This window comes from Salmo salar, chromosome 13 (genome assembly GCF_965601325.2).
Source record: "Salmo salar chromosome 13, fSalSal1, whole genome shotgun sequence".
Classification (NCBI taxonomy): Eukaryota; Metazoa; Chordata; class Actinopteri; order Salmoniformes; family Salmonidae; genus Salmo; species Salmo salar.
This window is the reverse complement of record NC_138303.1, coordinates 68743065-68762131: the sequence shown is the minus strand read 5'-3', so window position 1 is coordinate 68762131 and position 19067 is coordinate 68743065. Positions and strand designations below refer to the sequence as shown.

Sequence of the window (19067 nt, the reverse complement as noted above, 5' to 3'; positions counted from 1 at the left end):
AAGAGACCCTAGCTCACAGGCCTCTAAATATAGTCTCTAAATAAATGTTAAACAAAATAGTTGAAGAAACACGTGTAGTGGCTGATAGGGAAAACAGTACTGGCAATAAGAATAGGCTATAGATATTCTTGACCATTTGGGACCCCTTGGCTATTCACTCAGGACAGGTTATAGCCAACACTTAATCAATATTTAGTTCTGTCTCATTTATTGAAATTAATTTAGCCTCTGTGTGACGGGATTGTGCAACACAAATGACTATAACAAGCCTACATACAGAGTGGAATTCGCAAACACAACAGTCAAAAATGCCTAATATAAGGCCTACAGTCCATGCTCCCAAATACTGGAAAAAGTGTGATTCATTAGGTTACGTTAGGTATAATGACTCCATGGATTCATGCCTCCAGAAGGGCATCTTCTGATCCTGAGGGGTGCTTTTCCAAAGGCGCATGGTGCTGCATGGAGATCACAAGCTCTTCAACTGGGCAGCAGTGTCACGATGGAGGGAATAGCCTATACAGAGACTACCCAAGACCACTGCAACATAATTATTATTAATTATTATAGTGTGGCAATAAGCTTATGCCAGCCTTAGCCTACATTTAACCTCTCCCTACATTAAGTCCATATGTTCATGAATCGATTCATAGAAATCATGTCAAATTATGTTTCCTACAGAATACGTTTTGACAAGATTCTATAAAAGATATTTTGAGTGTCAAAGACTCCAGTGGTCATGCATAATTCATAGATTTACCGAACATTATTCTATGTTTCATTATTCCTGGTATATACTACTGGTTATGATTGCAGACAGAGCCCAGAGAATGAATGGTGCAATATTGAATTAGTCATATTTTGATTAAGTGCATGCATGGGGATGTCAACGTCACTCAGAGATATGCACATGCTGTAGAGATACACCTAACAGACTGAAACTTCACTGTTGTAGTTATAATACAGCTAGTGCTATCTAGACCTGTGCTGGCAAACAAATCCATTGCATTAGCTACCTAAATGTGAAGTAAACTCAACTGAGGAGTAATAGAGAATGGAGACTTTTAACTTGAATACGTGCAGGATTCCTTTTTCCGGTATCCCTGAATTCTGATTTTTTTTTTATACTGTGTTATGTTTGTTGAGTAGCATTCCTCACAGACCGTTTTGCATACGTTCTTTTTTGTTGGTGAGATTAAACTGATAAAACTCTGAAAGGTGTTAAGGTACGTCAGAATCGCAACACGAGATTTGCTCAAGCCTAAAATGTTAGTCCATAATCGTAACATGGTGATTATCTGTTCAAAGATAACATTTCATGTTTACCTTTCATGTTTCACACATGGCTTTTCTTACGATCCTGACAATAAGTACGTTCAACCTTTTGGCAGCTATCTGTCTCTATAGGAATTCCACCCTGATTGCATGCCTGTCCCAGCCCTGGCCTGTCATACAGACAAACCTGTACAAAAGAAGGACGGACGTACTGTAGGCTAGGTCACATGCAAGCCCAGAGTAGTAACACTGTCGCCTCTTTTTGAACTAGAGCCAAAGATAAACTGCCTAGAACAGTGCATGTGAAGCATGACAACCATAGAAAGAGGAGTTGCCTAAAGCACATACAGATCTCCAGGCCCGTATTCATAAAGCGTCCCAGAGTAAGAGTGTTGATCTAGGATTAAGTCCCTCTCTCTATATAATCTTCTTCATTATGATCTAAATGGCAAAACAATATCCAAGATCAGCAATGCTACTGAATTCAGGACCTGAGACCAGGCCAGACATGCTGTTCTTTTAAAACCTTGTCTAAGCAGCCTATCTACAGCGTCTTTGTGAATGACAACAACAACGACAATACAGGCCCTATAGTGATTGACAAATGTTTTATTTACCTTCATTTTAATATGACAAATTCATTTAAATTCACACAAAAATAAAGTTGGCAGTACAAACAAGAGGGCAAACTGGTTGGGGTCATCACTGTCAAGATGACCGGGATGAAATGGGGTGACTGGGAAACAAATTTACAGAAACATTCCCAAAATTCCCACTTTTCTAGAAATCCTGATTGTAGGATTCCCGAATACTTGGTTACTTGGTCCCTGCATATTCCCTCCTGACTCCAGAAATTCTCCAACCAGAATTTATGGAAAACGTGGGAATTTATGGAACATTTTCAGAGTTTTACGACCCTAGTCAGAGCTCATATGTCAGGGGTTTGGTGAGCTCAGGGGGTCTGGTGGGTGTGGGTTCGGGGCCAGTGGGATCTGTTAAAGTGGTAGGGCTCATGGCGGTGCTGGGCGTGGTTGTAGTGGGAGGGGTGTTCGATGCCCTCGGTAGCCAGCTCCTCCTGCTTGTGAAGGCCCTCCAGCTTGACCAACAGCTCTCCGATGAAGGCCTGGCATGGAGGGACATATAGTAGCATCATGTACAGTACCAGTCAAAAGTTTGGGCACACCTACTCATTCAAGGATTTTTCTTTATTTTTGCTATTTTCTACATTGTAGAATAATAGTGAAGACATCAAAACTATGAAAGAATCCATATGGAATCGTGTAGTACCCAAAAAAGTGTTAAACAAATCAAAATATTTTAGATTCTTCAAAGTAGCCACCCTTTGCCTTGATGACAGTTTTATACACATGGCATTCTCTCAACCAGCTTCATGAGAAATGCTTTTCCAATAGTCTTGAAGCAGTTCCCACATATGCTGAGCACTTGTTGGCAGCTTTTCCTTCACTCTGCTGTCCAACTCATCCCAAACCATCTCAGTTGGGTTGAGGTCGGGTGATTGTGGAGGCCAGGTCATTTGATGCACCACTATCACTCTCCGTTTTGGTCAGATAGCCCTTACACAGCCTGGAGGTGTGTTTTGGGTCATTGTCCTGTTGAAAAACAAATGATTGTCCCACTAAGCGCAAACCAGATGGGATGGCGTATCGCTGCAGAATGCTGTGGTAGCCATGCTGGTTAAGTGTGCCTTGAATTCTAAATTAATCACAGACAGTGTCACCAGCAAAGCACCCCTACACCATTACACCTCCTCCTCCATGCTTCATGGTGGGAACCACACATGCAGAGATCATCCGTTGACCTACTCTGCGTCTCACAAAGACACAGCGGTTGGAACCAAAAATCTCAAATTTTGACTCATCAGACAAAAGGACAGATTTCCCCCGTTCTAATGTCCATTTCAAGTGTTTCTTGGCCCAAGCAAGTCTCTTCTTATTATTGGTGTCTTTTAGTAGTGGTTTCTTTGCAGCAATTCAACCACAAAGGCCTAATTCACGCAGTCTCCACTGAACAGTTGCTGAGATGTGTCTGTTACTTGAACTCTGTGAAGCATTTATTTGGGCTGCAATCTGAGGTGCAGTTAACTCTAATGAACTTATCCTCTGCAGCAGAGGTAACTCTGGGTCTTCCTTTCCTGTGGCGGTCCTCATGAGTGCCAGTTTCATCACAGCGCTTGATGGTTTTTGTGACTGCACTTAAAGAAACGTTTAAAGTTCTTCAAATTTTCCAGATTGACTGACCTTCATGTCTTAAAGTAATGATGGACTGTTGTTTCTCTTTGCTTATTTGAGCTGTTCTTGCCATAATATGGTCTTTTACCAAATAGGGCTATCTTCTGAAAACCACCCCTACCTTGACACAACACAACTGATTGGCTCAAACGCATTAAGGAAAGAAATTCCACAAATTAACTTTTAACAAAGCACACCGGTTAATTGAAATGTGTTCCAGGTGACTACCTCATAAAGCTGGTTGAAAGAATGCCAAGAGTGTGCAAAGCTGTCATCAAGGCAAATGGTGGCTACTTTGAAGAATATAAAATATATTTTGATTTGTTTAACACTTTCTTGGTTACTACATGATTCCATATGTGTTATTTCAAAGTTTTGATGTCTTCACTATTACTCTACAATGAATGAGTAGGTGTGTACAAACTTTTGACTGGTACTGTATGTACCAGTGGAGGCTGCTGAGGGGAGGACGGCTCATAATAATGTTGGGAAAGGAGCTAATGGAATGGCATCAAATACGTGTTTGATGTATTTGATACCATTCCACCTATTCCACTCCAGCCATTACCACAAGCCTGTCCTGCCCAATTAAGGTGCCACCAACCTGTGATAAGTAATGTTCCCTTTCACATTAGATACATACACTGTGTCACACCTTGATCTGTTTCACCTGTCTTTGTGCTTGTCTCCACCCCCCTCCAGGTGTCGCCCATCTTCCTCATTATCCCCAGTGTATTTATACATGTGTTCCCTGTTTGTCTGGTGCCAGTTCGTCTTGTCAGGTCTTACCAGCATGTTTCCCATCTCCCTGCTTTCTAAAGTTCTGTTTCCCCGGTTCTGACCATTCTGCCTGCCCTGATCCCGAGCCTGCCTGCCGTTCTGTACCTGACTGACTCTGACCCGTTTACGAACCTCTGTCATAAACCCCGAGTCTGCTTGCTGTTCTGTACCTTATTGAGTCTGCCCTGGATTACGGACCTCTGCCTGCCTTTGACCTGTCTTTTGCCTGCCCCTTGTTTGGGTCAATAAACATCTGTGACTCCAGCTGTCTGCATCTGGGTCTTATCCTGAGTTCTGATACACTGAACAAAAATAGAAATGCAACTTGTAAAGTGTTGGTCCCATTTTCATGAGCTGAAATAAAAGATCCCAGAAATGATCCATATGCACAAAAAGCTTATTTCTCTCAAATATTGTGCACAAATTTGTTTACATCCCTGTTAGTGAGCATTTCTCCTTTGCCAAGATAATCCATCCACCTAACAGGTGTGGCATATCAAGCACCTGATTTAACAGCATGACCATTACACAGGTGCACCTTGTGCTGGGGACAATAAAAGGCCACTCTAAAATGCCACAAATGTCTCAAGTTTTGATGAAGTGTGCAATTGGCATGCTGACTGCAGGAATGTCCACCAGAGCTGTTGCCAGAAATAGTCATGTTCATTTCTCTGCCATAAGCCACCTCCAACGTTGTTTTAGAGAATTTGGCAGTATGTTCAACTGGCCTCACAACTGCAGATCACGTGTATGGCGTTGTTTTGGGCAAGCGGTATGCTGAAGTCAACGTTGTGAACAGAGTGCCCCATGGTGGCGTTGGTGTTACGGTATGGGTAGGCATAAGCTGCCCAATGAACACAATTGCATTTTATTGATGGCAATTTGAATGCACAGAAATACTATGACGGTATTTGTGCCCAGATGCTGTATTCCTGATATCTGTATTCCCAGTCATGTAATATCCATAGATTAGGGCCTAATAAATGTATTTCAATTGACTGATTTCCTGATATGAACTGTAACTCAGTAAAATCTTTGAAATTGTTGCATGTTGCATTTATATTTTTGTTCAATATAGATAATACATAGACAGGAATTAGAGTGGGAGACGGAAAATAGAGAAGTCTCAACCCCAGCCGCTCTAGGTTTGGTCTTCAGAACACCTGGATTCGTGTGTGTGTGTGTGTGTGTGTGTGTGTGTGTGTGTGTGTGTGTGTGTGTGTGTGTGTGTGTGTGTGTGTGTGTGTGTGTGTGTGTGTGTGTGTGTGTGTGTGTGTGTGTGTGTGTGTGTGTGTGTGTGTGTGTGTGTGTGTGTGTGTGTGTGTGTGTGTGTGGGAGAAGCGTGTGTGCGTGCATGCCAGAGTATGAGAGCGGAGCGGAGTTGGAGCGAGCCCAATTTGACTGGGGTGGGGAGCAAGATTCCCAAAGGCTGGAGTGTCGGCCTTCTCGCGTGCTTCAATTTCGCTCCATTAGCACTCACTTCATGAGCTCAGGGCATGCCCACCCCAGCATGCATTTGTAGTCTACTTGTCATAGACTACAAATGCATGTGCTAAATCAAGGTGCTAAATCAAGGTGATTTACAAAAAGGAGGACCAAGAGCAAGAGAGGGAGTACAGTGATGTAGTGTCCACAACTAAAGAATCATTGTGGAATCTGAAAAGACACTTATCCCAAAAGCATGATTGTGTACCGACTATGAACTTGCATGCTAAAAGAAAGGAACGAAGTGGGTAGATAACTAAGTGTGTCATTGTAGCAAAGTATTTATAAACAAAACTCTGATCTCTTAAACGTTTAATTCATTTTTGTTCTATTACCTATATAATAGGCCATAATTGATTTTGGCCCATTAGGCCTGGTATACCCTAACCCTTACCCTACTTTCAAATAGGCTACATGTCATATTAAACAGCATATAAACGGGAGCCAGAAAGGGAGCTAGACAGGGAGCGTATATGAATTATTTAGGCTATATTATTTCAATTTTTTCAAGGCTATAGCCTACAAAGAAATACATTGTGAAGCATTTGCAAGTGCGACACAATAGGCTGGTAAGGACATAAAACCCTCAGCATTTGAACAACATTTTGTTGTATTAAATCATTATAGTCTATAAATTATGTATATAGGCTGTGACTTAAATACAAATTAAATGAAAAATGCCTTATTAGTGCCTTAGAATTTTTTGTTGTTGTTGCAATCAGTTTTTAGAGACACGAGTTAGGCCAGTCTGTGGCTTCAGGCTCATGCGATGGTGACTGGAGAGCCGGCCAGCAGCAGAGAATATCCTCTCCACACTTGCAGAGCCACTGGGGATGCTAAACACTCCTTTGGCCACTCTTACCAGGTTGGGCAGAGAGGCAGAGTTGTTTTTTTTGTTTTTCTATAGGTAGGCCTAAAGGTTTTTAGGCAAAATAACCCAATCAAACCTGAAAGCTCCTTGAAACTATGTTCGCTTCTTACATTCACCTTTCATGTTTATTCAAATACTTTTCATTCAAATCCATATGGTTTGGTTTCAATACTTTAAAAACCCAATTGGTAGGTCCAGGTAGTCACACAAATAGATGGGTGTTGGTTCAATTGTGATTTTAATGAATGTAGTGAGTTTGGAGCGGTGGTTCTTTTTCCTGTGAGTGTGGAGCGGTTTTTAGCTGAACGGTAGGAAAGGACAAGGAGCGCCAGAACCACCACTCCATGAGTGATGAGTGGGAATTCCAACAGCTCAACTGTGCTCACATGCTCTGGTGCATGTGCATGCACTGGCCTGCCCACACTGAGCAGGCCAGTGTGGGCCCTGTCCTTTGTCAAAATAGGTCCTTTGTTACAGCAGGGAACAGAGGGAAAAAGAGAAGAGAAGAAATAGTGAGAGAGAGAAGGCTAGGACAGACGGTCATTGTAAGGCATGTGGAGTGACAGTGGAAGGAGGTGTCAGACACTGCTGCCTCCTATCTGAGGCCTATACAGTGTGTGTGTGTGTGTGTGTGTGTGTGTGTGTGTGTGTGTGTGTGTGTGTGTGTGTGTGTGTGTGTGTGTGTGTGTGTGTGTGTGTGTGTGTGTGTGTGTGTGTGTGTGCAGACAAAATAAATAGGTATGACTCAATATGCATGATTATTCCATATCATAAAACATTAGGGTAAAACATACCTCTGTGTTGTTGCTGCATGTCTGAAGGATCTCCTGATGGTGAACAAAGTTTAAAGAAGAGAGAATTCCTTGTATCAAAATTCCATCAGTAAAATTATCTGGCAGTCTGGTTGGTTTGAGTCCATGATCAGAACAACTTTGGGTGGGCAGGGCCTACCTTTAACTTTTTCACTCGCTCCTCATTGCTAGCCAGGTCTAACAGATGATCAATGTTTACCTCATCTGGCATGTCATCCTCCTGCAAAACACAAGTCGGAAGTTTACATACAGTTACGTTGGAGTCATTAAAAATAGTTTTTCAACCACACCACAAATTTCTTGTTAACAAACTATAGTTTTGTCAAGTCGGTTAGGACATCTACTTTGTGCATGACACAAGTAATTTTTCCAACAACTGTTTACAGACAGATTATTTCACATATAATTCACAGTATCACAATTCCAGTGGGTCATAAATTTACATACACTAAGTTGACTGTGCCTTTAAACAGCTGGGAAAATTTCAGAAAATGATGGCATGGCATTAGAAGCTTCTGATAGGCTAATTGACATCATTTGAGTCAATTGGAGGTGTACTTGTGGATGTATTTCAAGGCCTACCTTCAAACTCAGTGCCTTTTCGCTTGACATCATGGGAAAATCAAAAGAAAATCAGCCAAGACCTCAGAAAAACAATTGTAGACCTCCACAAGTCTGGTTCATCCTTGGGAGCAATTTCCAAACGCCAAACGTTCATCTGTACAAACAATCGTACGCAAGTATAAACACCATGGGACCACACAGCCGTCATACCGCTCAGGAAGGAGACGCATTCTGTCTCCTAGAGATGAACGTACTTTGGTGAGAAAAGTGCGAATCAATCCCAGAACAACAGCAAAGGACCTTGTGAACATGCTGGAGGAAACAGGTACAAAATTATCTATATCCACAGTAAAACAAGTCCTATATCGACATAACCTGAAAGGCCGCTCAGCAAGGAAGAAGCCACTGCTTCAAAACCACCATAAAAAAAGCCAGACTACGGTTTGCAACTGCACATGGGGACAAAGATCGTACTTTTTGGAGAAATGTCCTCTGGTCTGATGATACAAAAATAGAACTGTTTGCCCATAATGACCATCGTTATGTTTGGAGGAAAAAGGGGGAGGCTTGCAAGCCAAAGAACACCATCCCAACAGTGAAGCACGGGGGTGGCAGCATCATGTTGTGGGGGTGCTTTGCTGCAGGAGGGACTGGTGCACTTCACAAAATAGATGGCATCATGAGACAGGAAAATTATGTGGATATATTGAAGCAACATCTCAAGACATCAGTCAGGAAGTTAAAGCTTGGTCACAAATGGGTCTTTCAAATGGACAATGACCCCAAGCATACTTCCAAAGTTGTGGCAAAATGGCTTAAGGACAACGAAGTCAAGGTATTGGAGTGGCCATCACAAAGCCCTGACCTCAATCCTATAGAAAATGTGTGGGCAGGACTGAAAAAGCGTGTGTGAGTAAGGAGGCCTACAAACATGACTCAGTTACACCAGCTCTGTCAGGAGGAATGGGCCAAAATTCACCAAAATTATTTTGGGAAGCTTGTGGAAGGCTACCTGAAATGTTTGACCCAAGTTAAACAATTTAAAGGCAATGCTACCAAATACTAATTGAGTGTATGTAAACTTCTGACCCACTGGAAATGTGATGAAAGAAATAAAAGCTGAAATAAATCATTCTCTCTACTATTATTCTGACATTTCACATTCTTAAAATAAAGTGGTGATCCTAACTGACCTAAAACAGGGAATTCTTACTTGGATTAAATGTCAGGAATTGTGAAAATCTGAGTTTAAATGTATTTGGCTAAGGTGTATGTAAACGTCTGACTTCAACTGTATATTAAAAATACACACACGTATACTGTATATTATTAGAGTAGAAAAGTAATAGTAGCAATGTCCATGTATCCAACTCTCCAAACTGTATCAGTGGTCTAGCCAGACAGAACAGAGCTCTGTTGTTCCAGACCAGATCAGCCTCCTCTCCACACAACTCCTCTGAACTGCCGGCCTGGTACCTGTTCAACTTCTGGGTGGCTGGATTTTACAGTCATAAAATCCATTAAAATTCTCTCTTAAGGGCATACACTAAAATGATAGTTGGTGACATTATTGTTTATCTGATCTAATGCTTAGCTGAGATCCGGCATGGGCCAACAAGGTGCACTTGTGGCCCTACCGAGTTGAATGTCCTGCTTTACACTCTTAGTGTACTAAAATCAAATCAAATCAAAGTTTATTTGTCAAATGCGCCAAATACAACAGGTGTAGACCTTACCGTGAAATGCTTACTTACAAGCCCTTAGCCAACAATACAGTTAAGAAAATAGAATTTACAAAATAAAGTAAAAAAAAAATAAATATATATATATATATATATATATATTAAATATATTAAATGTAAGCTGTCATCAATGCAAAGGGTGGCTACTTAGAAGAATCTAAAATATAACATATATTTTGATTTGTTTATCACTTTTTTGATTGCTACATGATTCCATATGTGTTATTTCATAGTTTTGATGTCTTCACGATTATTCTACAATGTAGAAAATAGTAAAATTAAAGAAAAACCTGTCACGTGTGCTCCCTCTCCGGCTTCTAGGTCACCAGGCTGCTCGTTATGGCACACACCTGTCACCATTGTTACGTGCACCTGCGCGTCATCAGACTCACCTGGACTCCATCACCTCCTTGATTACCTGCCTTATATATGTCACTCCCTTTGGTTCCTTGCCCAGTCGTCATTGTTTCTGTTCCTGTGTAATTTCTGTGCATTGTTCGTGGATCTTATTTTATATTATGGTGTGTTTATTTATTAAAACACTCACTCCCTGAACTTGCTTCCCGACTCTCAGCGCACATCGTTACAAAACCCTTGAATGAGTAGGTGTGTTCCAAACTTTTGACTGGTACAGTAGGTCCTGGATGGCAGGAAGCTTGGCCCCAGTGATGTACTGGGCTGTACACACTACTCTCTGTAGAGCCTTACAGTCGGATGCCGAGCTGTTGCCATACCAGGCGGTGATGCAACTGGTCAGGATGCTCTCGATGGTGCAGCTGTAGAACTTTTTGAGAATCTGGGGACCCATGCCAAATCTTTTCAGTCTCCAGAGGTGGAAAAGGCGTTGTCTTGCCCTCTTCTTCTTGGTGTGTATGGACCATGAAAGTTTATTGGTGATGTGGACACCAAGGAACTTGAAACTCTCGACCCGCTCCACTACAGCCCTGTCGATGTGAATGGGGGCGTGTTCGTCCCTCCTTTTCCTAGAGTCCACGATCATCTTCTTTGTCTTGCTTATGTTGAGGGAGAGGTTGTTGTCCTGGCAGCACACTGCCAGGTCTCATCGTTGTCGGTGATCAGGCCTACCACCGTTGTGTCGTCAGCAAACTTAATGATGGTGTTGGAGTCGTGATTAGCCACACAGTACTGGGTTAACAGGGAGTACAGGAGGGGACTAAGGACGCACCCCTGAGGGGCCCTGGTGTTGAGGATCAGCGTGGCAGATGTGTTGTTGCCTACCCTTAGCACCAGGGGGGACGGCCCATCAGAAAGTCCAGCATCCAATTGCAGAGGGAGGTGTTTAGTCCCAGCGTCCTTAGCTTAGTGATGAGCTTCGTGGGTGCTATGGTGTTGAACGCTGAGCTGTAGTCAATGAAGAGCAAGCTCACATAGGTGTTCCTTTTGTCCAGGTGGGAAAGGGCAGTGTGGAGTGCGATTGAGATTGCATCATCTGTGGATCTGTTAGGGCGGTATGCGAATTGGAGTGGGTCTAGGGTTTCCGGGAGGATGGTGTTGATTTGAGCCATGACCAGCCTTTCAAAGCACTTCATGGCTACCGACTTGAATGCTACGGGGTGGTAGTCATTTAGGCAGGTTTCCTTTGCTTTCTTGGGTACAGGGACTATTGTTGTCTGCTTTAAACATGTAGGTATTACAGACTCGGTCAGGGAGGGGTTGAAAATGTCAGTGAAGACACTTGCCAGTTGGTACGTGAATGCTCTGAGTACACATGCTGGTAATCTGTCTTGCCCCGCAAATTTTTACCTGTTTAAAGGTCTTGTACATAGTTGTCAAGAACAGCTGGTGCTCTCATGCATGCTTCAGTGTTGCTTGCCTTTTGAGCATAAAAGGTATTTAGCCCGTCTGGTAGGCTGGCAGCTCGCGGCTGAGATTGCCTTTGTAGTGCATAATAGTTTGCAAGCCCTGCCACATCCGGCGAACATCAGAGCCGGTGTAGTAGGATTCAATCTTAGTCCTGTACTGACGCTTTGCCTGTTTGATGGTTTGTCTGAGGGCATAGCGGGATTTCGTATAAGCGTCCGGATTAGTGTCCGGCTCCTTGATAGCGGCAGCTCTAGTTGAAAAAAAAAGCTCCAGTTGAGCTTCAATGCCATTCAACTCTCCTTCCATGGCCTCTAACTGCTCTTAAATGCAAGTAAAACTAAATGCATGCTATTCAATCGATCACTGCCCGCACCTGCTCGCCCATCCAGCATCACTACTCTGGACGGCTCTGACTTAGAATACGTGGACAATTACAAATACCTGGGTGTCTGGTTAGACTGTAAACTCTCCTTCCAGACTCACATTAAGCATCTCCAATCCAAAATTAAATCTAGAATTGGCTTCCTATATCACAACAAAGCATCCTTCACTCATGCTGCCAAACATACCCTCATAAAACTGACCATCCTACCGATCCTCGACTTCAGTGATGTCATCTATATAATAGCCTCCAACACTCTACTCAACAAACTGGATGCAGTCTATCACAGTGCCATCCGTTTTGTCACCAAAGCCCCATACACTACCCACCATTGCGACCTGTACGCTCTCGTTGGTTGGCCCTCACTTCATACTCGTCGCCAAACCCACTGGCTACAGGTTATCTACAAGTCTCTGCTAGGTAAAGCCCCGCCTTATCTCAGCTCACTGGTCACCATAGCAGCACCCACTCGTAGCACGCGCTCCAGCAGGTATATCTTACTGGTCACCCCCAAAGCCAATTCCTCCTTTGGTTGTCTTTCCTTACAGTTCTCTGCTGCCAATGACTGGAACGAACTGCAAAAATCTCTGAAGCTGGAGACTCATATCTCCCTCACTAGCTTTAAGCACCAGCTGTCAGAGCAGCTCACAGATCACTGCACCTGTACATAGCCCATCTGTAAACAGCCCATCTATCTGCCTACCTCATCCCCATACTGTATTTATTTATTTATCTTGCTCCTTTGCACCCCAGTATCTTTACTTGCACATTCATCTTCTGCACATCTACCATTCCAGTGTTTAATTACTATATTGTAATTTCTTCGCCACCATGGCCTTGTCATGTCCTGATCCTAGTAAGATGTCATTTTCTATAGTAGAGTAGGTCAGGGCGTGACAGGGGGTGTTTTGGTTTGTTCTATGTTTTCTATTTCTATGTTTAAGTTCTAGTTTTTCTATTTCTATGTTGGGTTTGTTTGGGTTGATCTCTAATTGGAGGCAGCTGATCCTCGTTGCCTCTGATTAGAGATCATATTTAAGTAGGGGTTTTTCTTCCTGGATTTTGTGGGTAGTTGTTTTCTGTTTAGTGTATGTCACCTGACGGAACTGTTTTTGGTCGCTTTGTTGTTTTGTTAAAATATATTAATTAAAAGTAAATATGAGCACTATACACGCTGCGCCTTGGTACCCTTTATACGACCCATGTTACAGGCCTATTTATTGCCTTAACTTACCTCATTTGCACTCACTGTCCCGGCTGTTTAATGGATCGGACCAACGTGCAGAATGGTTGTAGTTCCACATATTTATTATACCGTGAAACGTTGCAATACACCAATAACTTGAAACAACAAAACAACAAACCGTGATGCAGAGAGAAATAAACACTACTCAAAAATTAACAACCCACAAACACAAGTGGAAAAAACCCCTACATAAATATGATCTCCAATTAGAGACAACGAGAACCGGCTGCCTCTAATTGGAGATCATCCCAACAACCCCAACATAGAAATAGAAACCTAGAAAAACCACAGAAACAGATAAGAAAACCACCCCAAAACACCCCGTCACGCCCTGACCACTCTACTATAGAAAATGACATCTTACAAGGGTCAGGACGTGACAGTACCCCCCCCCCCCCCCCCCCAAAGGTGCAGACTCCGATTGCAAAAAAATAAAAATAAAACTCAAACCATCCACAAAACACAAAGGGAGGGTAGGGAGGGTGACAAATGTCTATGGCAAACGTGGCAAATGTCTATGACAAAAGTCAGACAAATGTCTCTAGTGCTAAACCCAGAACCTTACTATCCCTCAGATCCTCCAGCAGCAGAGGTGGCTCCGGTTCAGGGCGTAACCCCCGTTCCGCCCGCAGATCCCTCCGCTTCTGTAACACCAGACCGTGGATCGTTATTGGACTAATCGGACTGTAGATCATTACCGGAAGCTCTGTGCTGCAGACTGCCACTGGAGGTTCCGGGCTACAGGCCGCCCCTGGAGGTTCCGGGCTACGGGCCGCCCCTGGAGGTTCCGGGCTGCGGGCCGCCGCTGGAGGATCCGGGCTGCGGGCCGCCGCTGGAGGATCCGGGCTGCGGGCCGCCGCTGGAGGATCCGGGCTGCGGGCCGCCGCTGGAGGATCCGGGCTGCGGGCCGCCGCTGGAGGCTCCGGGCTGCGGACCGCCGCTGGAGGCTCTGGACTGGGGAGCGCCGCTGGAGGCTCCGGACTGGGGAGCGCCGCTGGAGGCTCCGGACTGGGGAGCGTCGCTGGAAGCTCCGGACTGGGGAGTGTCGCTGGAGACTCCGTACTGAGGAGCGTCGCTGGAGGCTCCGGACTGGGGTCCGTCTCAGTAGGTTCCGGACTGTAGGCCGTCTCAGTAGGTTCCGGGCTGTAGGCCGTCTCAGTAGGTTCCCGGCTGTAGGCCGTCTCAGTAGGTTCTGGACTGAAAAACATTGTCGGAAGCTCTGGACTGGGAACTGTCGCCGGAAGCTCTGGACTGGGAACTGTCGCCGGATGCTCTGGACGGGGAACTGTCGCCGGATGCTCTGGACGGGGAACTGTCGCCGGAAGCTCTGGACGGGGAACTGTCGCCGGAAGCTCTGGACGGGGAACTGTCACCGGAAGCTCTGGACGGGGAACTGTCGCCGGAAGCTCTGGACGGGGAACTGTCGCCGGAAGCTCTAGACTGGGAATGTGCACTGGAATCCTGATGCGTGGGACTGGCATGGGTGGCACTAGACTGGTAACACACACCTCAGGACGAGTGCAGGGAGCAGGAACAGGACCCTCCGGACTGGGCATGTGCACTGGAGGTCTGATGTGTGGGACTGGCCTAGGTGGCGCCAGACTGGTAACACGCACCTCAGGGCGAGTGCAGGAAGGAGGCACAGGACGTACTGGGCTATGGAGGCGAACTGGAGACCAGGAATGCTGAGCAGGCCTACTCCTTCCTGGCTGAATGCCAATCTTAGCCCGACACCGGTGAGGAGCTTGCATCGAGCGCACCGGGCTGTGAGTGCGTATGGGCGATACAGTGCGCATCACACCATAACCCAGTGCTCGTTCAATCACTCGCTCCTCAGCACGCCCGCTCCGCAGCGCTCTTAACGCCAGCACCTCTCTCCGGAATCTTGCGTCGAACTCCGCGCTCGACTCCCAGACTTGCTCCGGTTCACTCCTCAGCTCTCCATGGTAAGCACGGGAAGTTGGCTCAGGTTTCCCCCTGACATTGCCAAACTCCCCGTATGCCCCCCCCCCAAAACATTTTTTGGGGCTGCCTCTCACTCTTGCCTCTTGGTGGATATAGCGCCTCGTAGTATCGTCGCTCCATTTTTGCTGCCTCAATTTCCTCCCTCGGGCGGCGATACTCTCCAGCCTGCCTCCAGGGTCCTTTCCCATCCAAAATCTCCTCCCAAGTCCATTCTTCCAGCTGATCCCTACCATGCAGCTTGGTCCTTTTGTGGTGGGTTGTTCTGTCACGGCTGTTTAAAGGATCGGACCAACGTGCAGAATGGTTGTAGTTCCACATATTTATTATACCGTGAAACGTTGCAATACACCAATAACTTGAAACAACAAAACAACAAACCATGACGCAGAGAGAAATAAACACTACTCAAAAATTAACAACCCACAAACACAAGTGGAAAAACCCCCTACATAAATATGATCTCCAATTAGAGACAACGAGAACCGGCTGCCTCTAATTGGAGATCATCCCAACAACCCCAACATAGAAATAGAAACCTAGAAAAACCACCCAAAAACAACCCCTGTCACGCCCTGACCACTCTACTATAGAAAATGACATCTTACAAGGGTCAGGACGTGACACTCACTGTATATAGACTTTTTGTTTTCTTTTGTTCTACTGTATTATTGACTGTATGTTTTGTTTATTCCATGTGTAACTCTATGTTGTTGTATGTGTCGAATTGCTATGCTTTATCTTGGCCAGGTCGCAGTTGCAAATGAGAACTTGTTCTCAACTAGCCTACCTGGTTAAATAAAGGTGAAATAAAATAAAAAATGTTTAAAGGGCACATTGACAGATGTTTCACCTAGTTAGAATTTGAACCAGCAACTTTTCGGTTACTGGCCCAACACTCTTTACCGCTAGGCTCCCTGCCACTAGGACACCTGTATCCCCAAACCCAAAACATCACAGGAGAGCAGAACATCTGGCTAGTGATGTCACATGGCCAGCTGCAGTATGTTTACCCTACCTCAAGGATTATTAACCCCATCCTCTGTACGTTCTCTTCAAGTTTCTCATCCTTCATTCCCTCTCTTACAGAGAGGGAATGAGGAATGAAGTTCCGTTTCTGTTAATTTCCCTTTTTCCAAGTGGCCATGTAAGGCAGTGAGTTAGCATCCCCCAGCCACCATGTATACATGTGTCTCTGTCAGGAGGCTGCTGCTACAGTGGTGGCTCAAGACTTAGGCTACATCTGACATGGTATGTTATTCCCTAGTGCACTATCCATACATCCCTGGTCAAAAGTAGTGAACTACACTGCGTGCACAATTATTAGGCAAGTGAGTATTCTGATCTTATCATTGTTTCTATTCACATTTTCGAACTCCAAACCATATAAACTTGAATGCTTATTGGATTGAATCATTTTCAGGTGATATATATTTGTGTAATGAGGGAGGGTGTGGTGAAAGTGAATAACACCTTATATCAAGGTGTGCATAATTATCAGGCAACCTCATTACCTCAGGTAAAATGGGCCAAAAAACTAATTTAACTGACAATGAAAAGCCAAAAATGTAAAATGCCTTTCAGACGGATGCGACACTCTTTAAATAGCTAAACTATTGAGGTGTGACCATCGGACATTCAAACGTTTTGTTGCGAATAGTCAACTGGGGCACAAAAAACGCATGCGGAAGAAAAGGCGCAAATGAACTGCAAAAGACTTGAGAAGAATTAAACGTCAAACTACCAGGAACCCATTATCCTCCAGTGCCACCGTATTCCAGAACTGCAACCTACCCGGAGTGTTCAGAAGTACAAGGTGTCAAGTGCTCAGAGACATGGCCAAGGTCAAGAAGACTGAAACAAGACCACCACTGAATAAGATTCACAAGTTGAGGTGTCAAGATTGGGCAAAGAAATATCTGAAGACAGATTTTTCAAAGGTTTTATGGACAGATGAAATGAAAGTGACTCTTGATGGACCAAATGGATGGGCCCGTAGCTGGATCAGTAATGGACACAGGGCACCACTTTGTGTCAGGTGCCAGCAAGGTCAAGGAGGGGTACTGGTATGGGCTGCTATCATTGAGGATGAGGTAGTTGGACCTTTTCGGGTTGAAGATGGACTGAAACTCAACTCCCAAACCTACTGCCAGTTTCTGGAAGATTCTTTCGTCAAACAGTGGTACAGGAAGAAGTCCTCAGCATTCTAGAAGGCCATGATCTTTATGCAGGACAATGCTCCATCACATGCATCCAAGTACTCCACTGCTTGGCTAGCCAGCAAGGGCCTCAAAGATGCCTGAATAACGACCTGGCCCCCTTCCTCACCTGACTTAAATCCTATTGAGAACTTGTGGGCCCTTCTCAAACGTGAGATTTACAGTGATGGAAGAAAATACACCTTTTTGAACAGCATTTGGGAGGCTGTGGTTGCTGCTTCAGCGAAAATTGCTTGTGAACAGATCAAGAAACTGACAGACTCCATGGATGGAAGGCTCATGGCAGTTATTGAAAATAAGGCTGGCTATATTGGTCACTGAATATTTTTGAGGTCAAAAATGTTATATAATTGTCATTTTGTGTTACTTATCTGTTACACTTACTCTAAAAATTGAGAATAAACAAGTGAGTTGAGAGAAATTATTTTTGTAATTTAGTTGCCTAATAATTCTGCACACATATATTTCCCTGAGAAAGACAAAACTCACTTTTCCTTTGTTAAACATTCAGGTTTGAGGTTCAATAACATTTTGGATTGACTGAGAGCATTGTGTTTGTTCAACAATAAAATTAATCCAGAGGAATACAATTTGCCTAATAATTGTGCACGCAGTGTATAGGGAATAGGGTGCCATTTTGGACAGAGCCTTAGTCCACAGTGTACCTTGCATCTTCTCCAGTCCTTTTATGGGCACTGTGCCCTCTCATAACATACATATTGTATACACCTTGTATATACATCTCATATATCACACCCACAACAATGTGCAAGTCTGTCCTGTTAAGGACTACGCAGAACAGCTGGTTTAGAAATGCCTCTGTAATTTCAAGTGCAAGTTATTGCGTTGGAATATACTACAGTAGTTATTCTACATTGTTTGTGTCTCAGAGGAGTGTTCAATTGTCTGCCTGTTAGACATGGGTTATAAAGCCCTGTAATAGCCTCAGTGCTGCGAAAAGTACAAGTTTAATGTTGAGATCCATGTGTTATGTACAGTGTGTCTTTACAGAGCACAAACCCAGCCCTTTTTATATGAATATCCAACTCAAAGCCTTGTTTTTAAACTTAAAGTGAACAATTTTTTAAATCAAATTCTATTGATTTAGGCAAAGGTGAAAGAGCAAAGTTCTCATTCTTAAAGGATGGGAAACTTTCAGATAATATTGCCTGATTAGAAAGTTAACTTGCCATGATACCCAAAATCTCTTTACAGTCTGAAACCTATTGCCTGAGCACTTACATGACACTTTGTGTGGTGACCATTATTATGATCAATAGGCTATGACGGCACTCACTTTTCCCAAGTACAGCTCATCCAAGCAGTCATCGATCCATTTCTCCACGTCTAGTCGTCTCTGTAGCTCTTTTCTGTTGTATTTCACAGTCACTCGAGCTTGTCTCTTCTGAAGGTTGACTCCGTGTTCTCGAGACGTTTCCAAATCTGATGAGTGGACTTCATCTGCTCGCGTCTGTCCGACCCTGTCGGCTGCCATGTCTGATCTGACTGGTTCCCAAGCAAATGGGAGCTTGAAACACTGTGTGGGTTGAAGCGAGAATGTCATTGTGGATTCGACAACATTCAATGTAGCAAACCTAAAGCAGTCTCAGGGTTCTAGTTTCACCTCTTTCCTGCGGAAGCGCACCGAAATAAAGC

General features: G+C 44.1%; 1 protein-coding gene across 1 annotated transcript; it reads right to left on the bottom strand.

Moving 5' to 3' along the window:
- Positions 1 to 1866: 1866 nt before the first annotated feature.
- LOC106567623 (protein phosphatase 1 regulatory subunit 14A) lies at positions 1867 to 18986 on the bottom strand. The gene is made up of 4 exons (XM_045693484.2): positions 18709 to 18986; positions 7612 to 7692; positions 7455 to 7487; positions 1867 to 2398 (listed from the first exon to the last, which is right to left on the bottom strand). Exons 1-4 carry the CDS (start codon positions 18973 to 18975, stop codon positions 2228 to 2230), a joined length of 552 nt encoding a protein of 183 aa, XP_045549440.1. The 5' UTR covers positions 18976 to 18986; the 3' UTR covers positions 1867 to 2227.
- Positions 18987 to 19067: the final 81 nt, after the last annotated feature.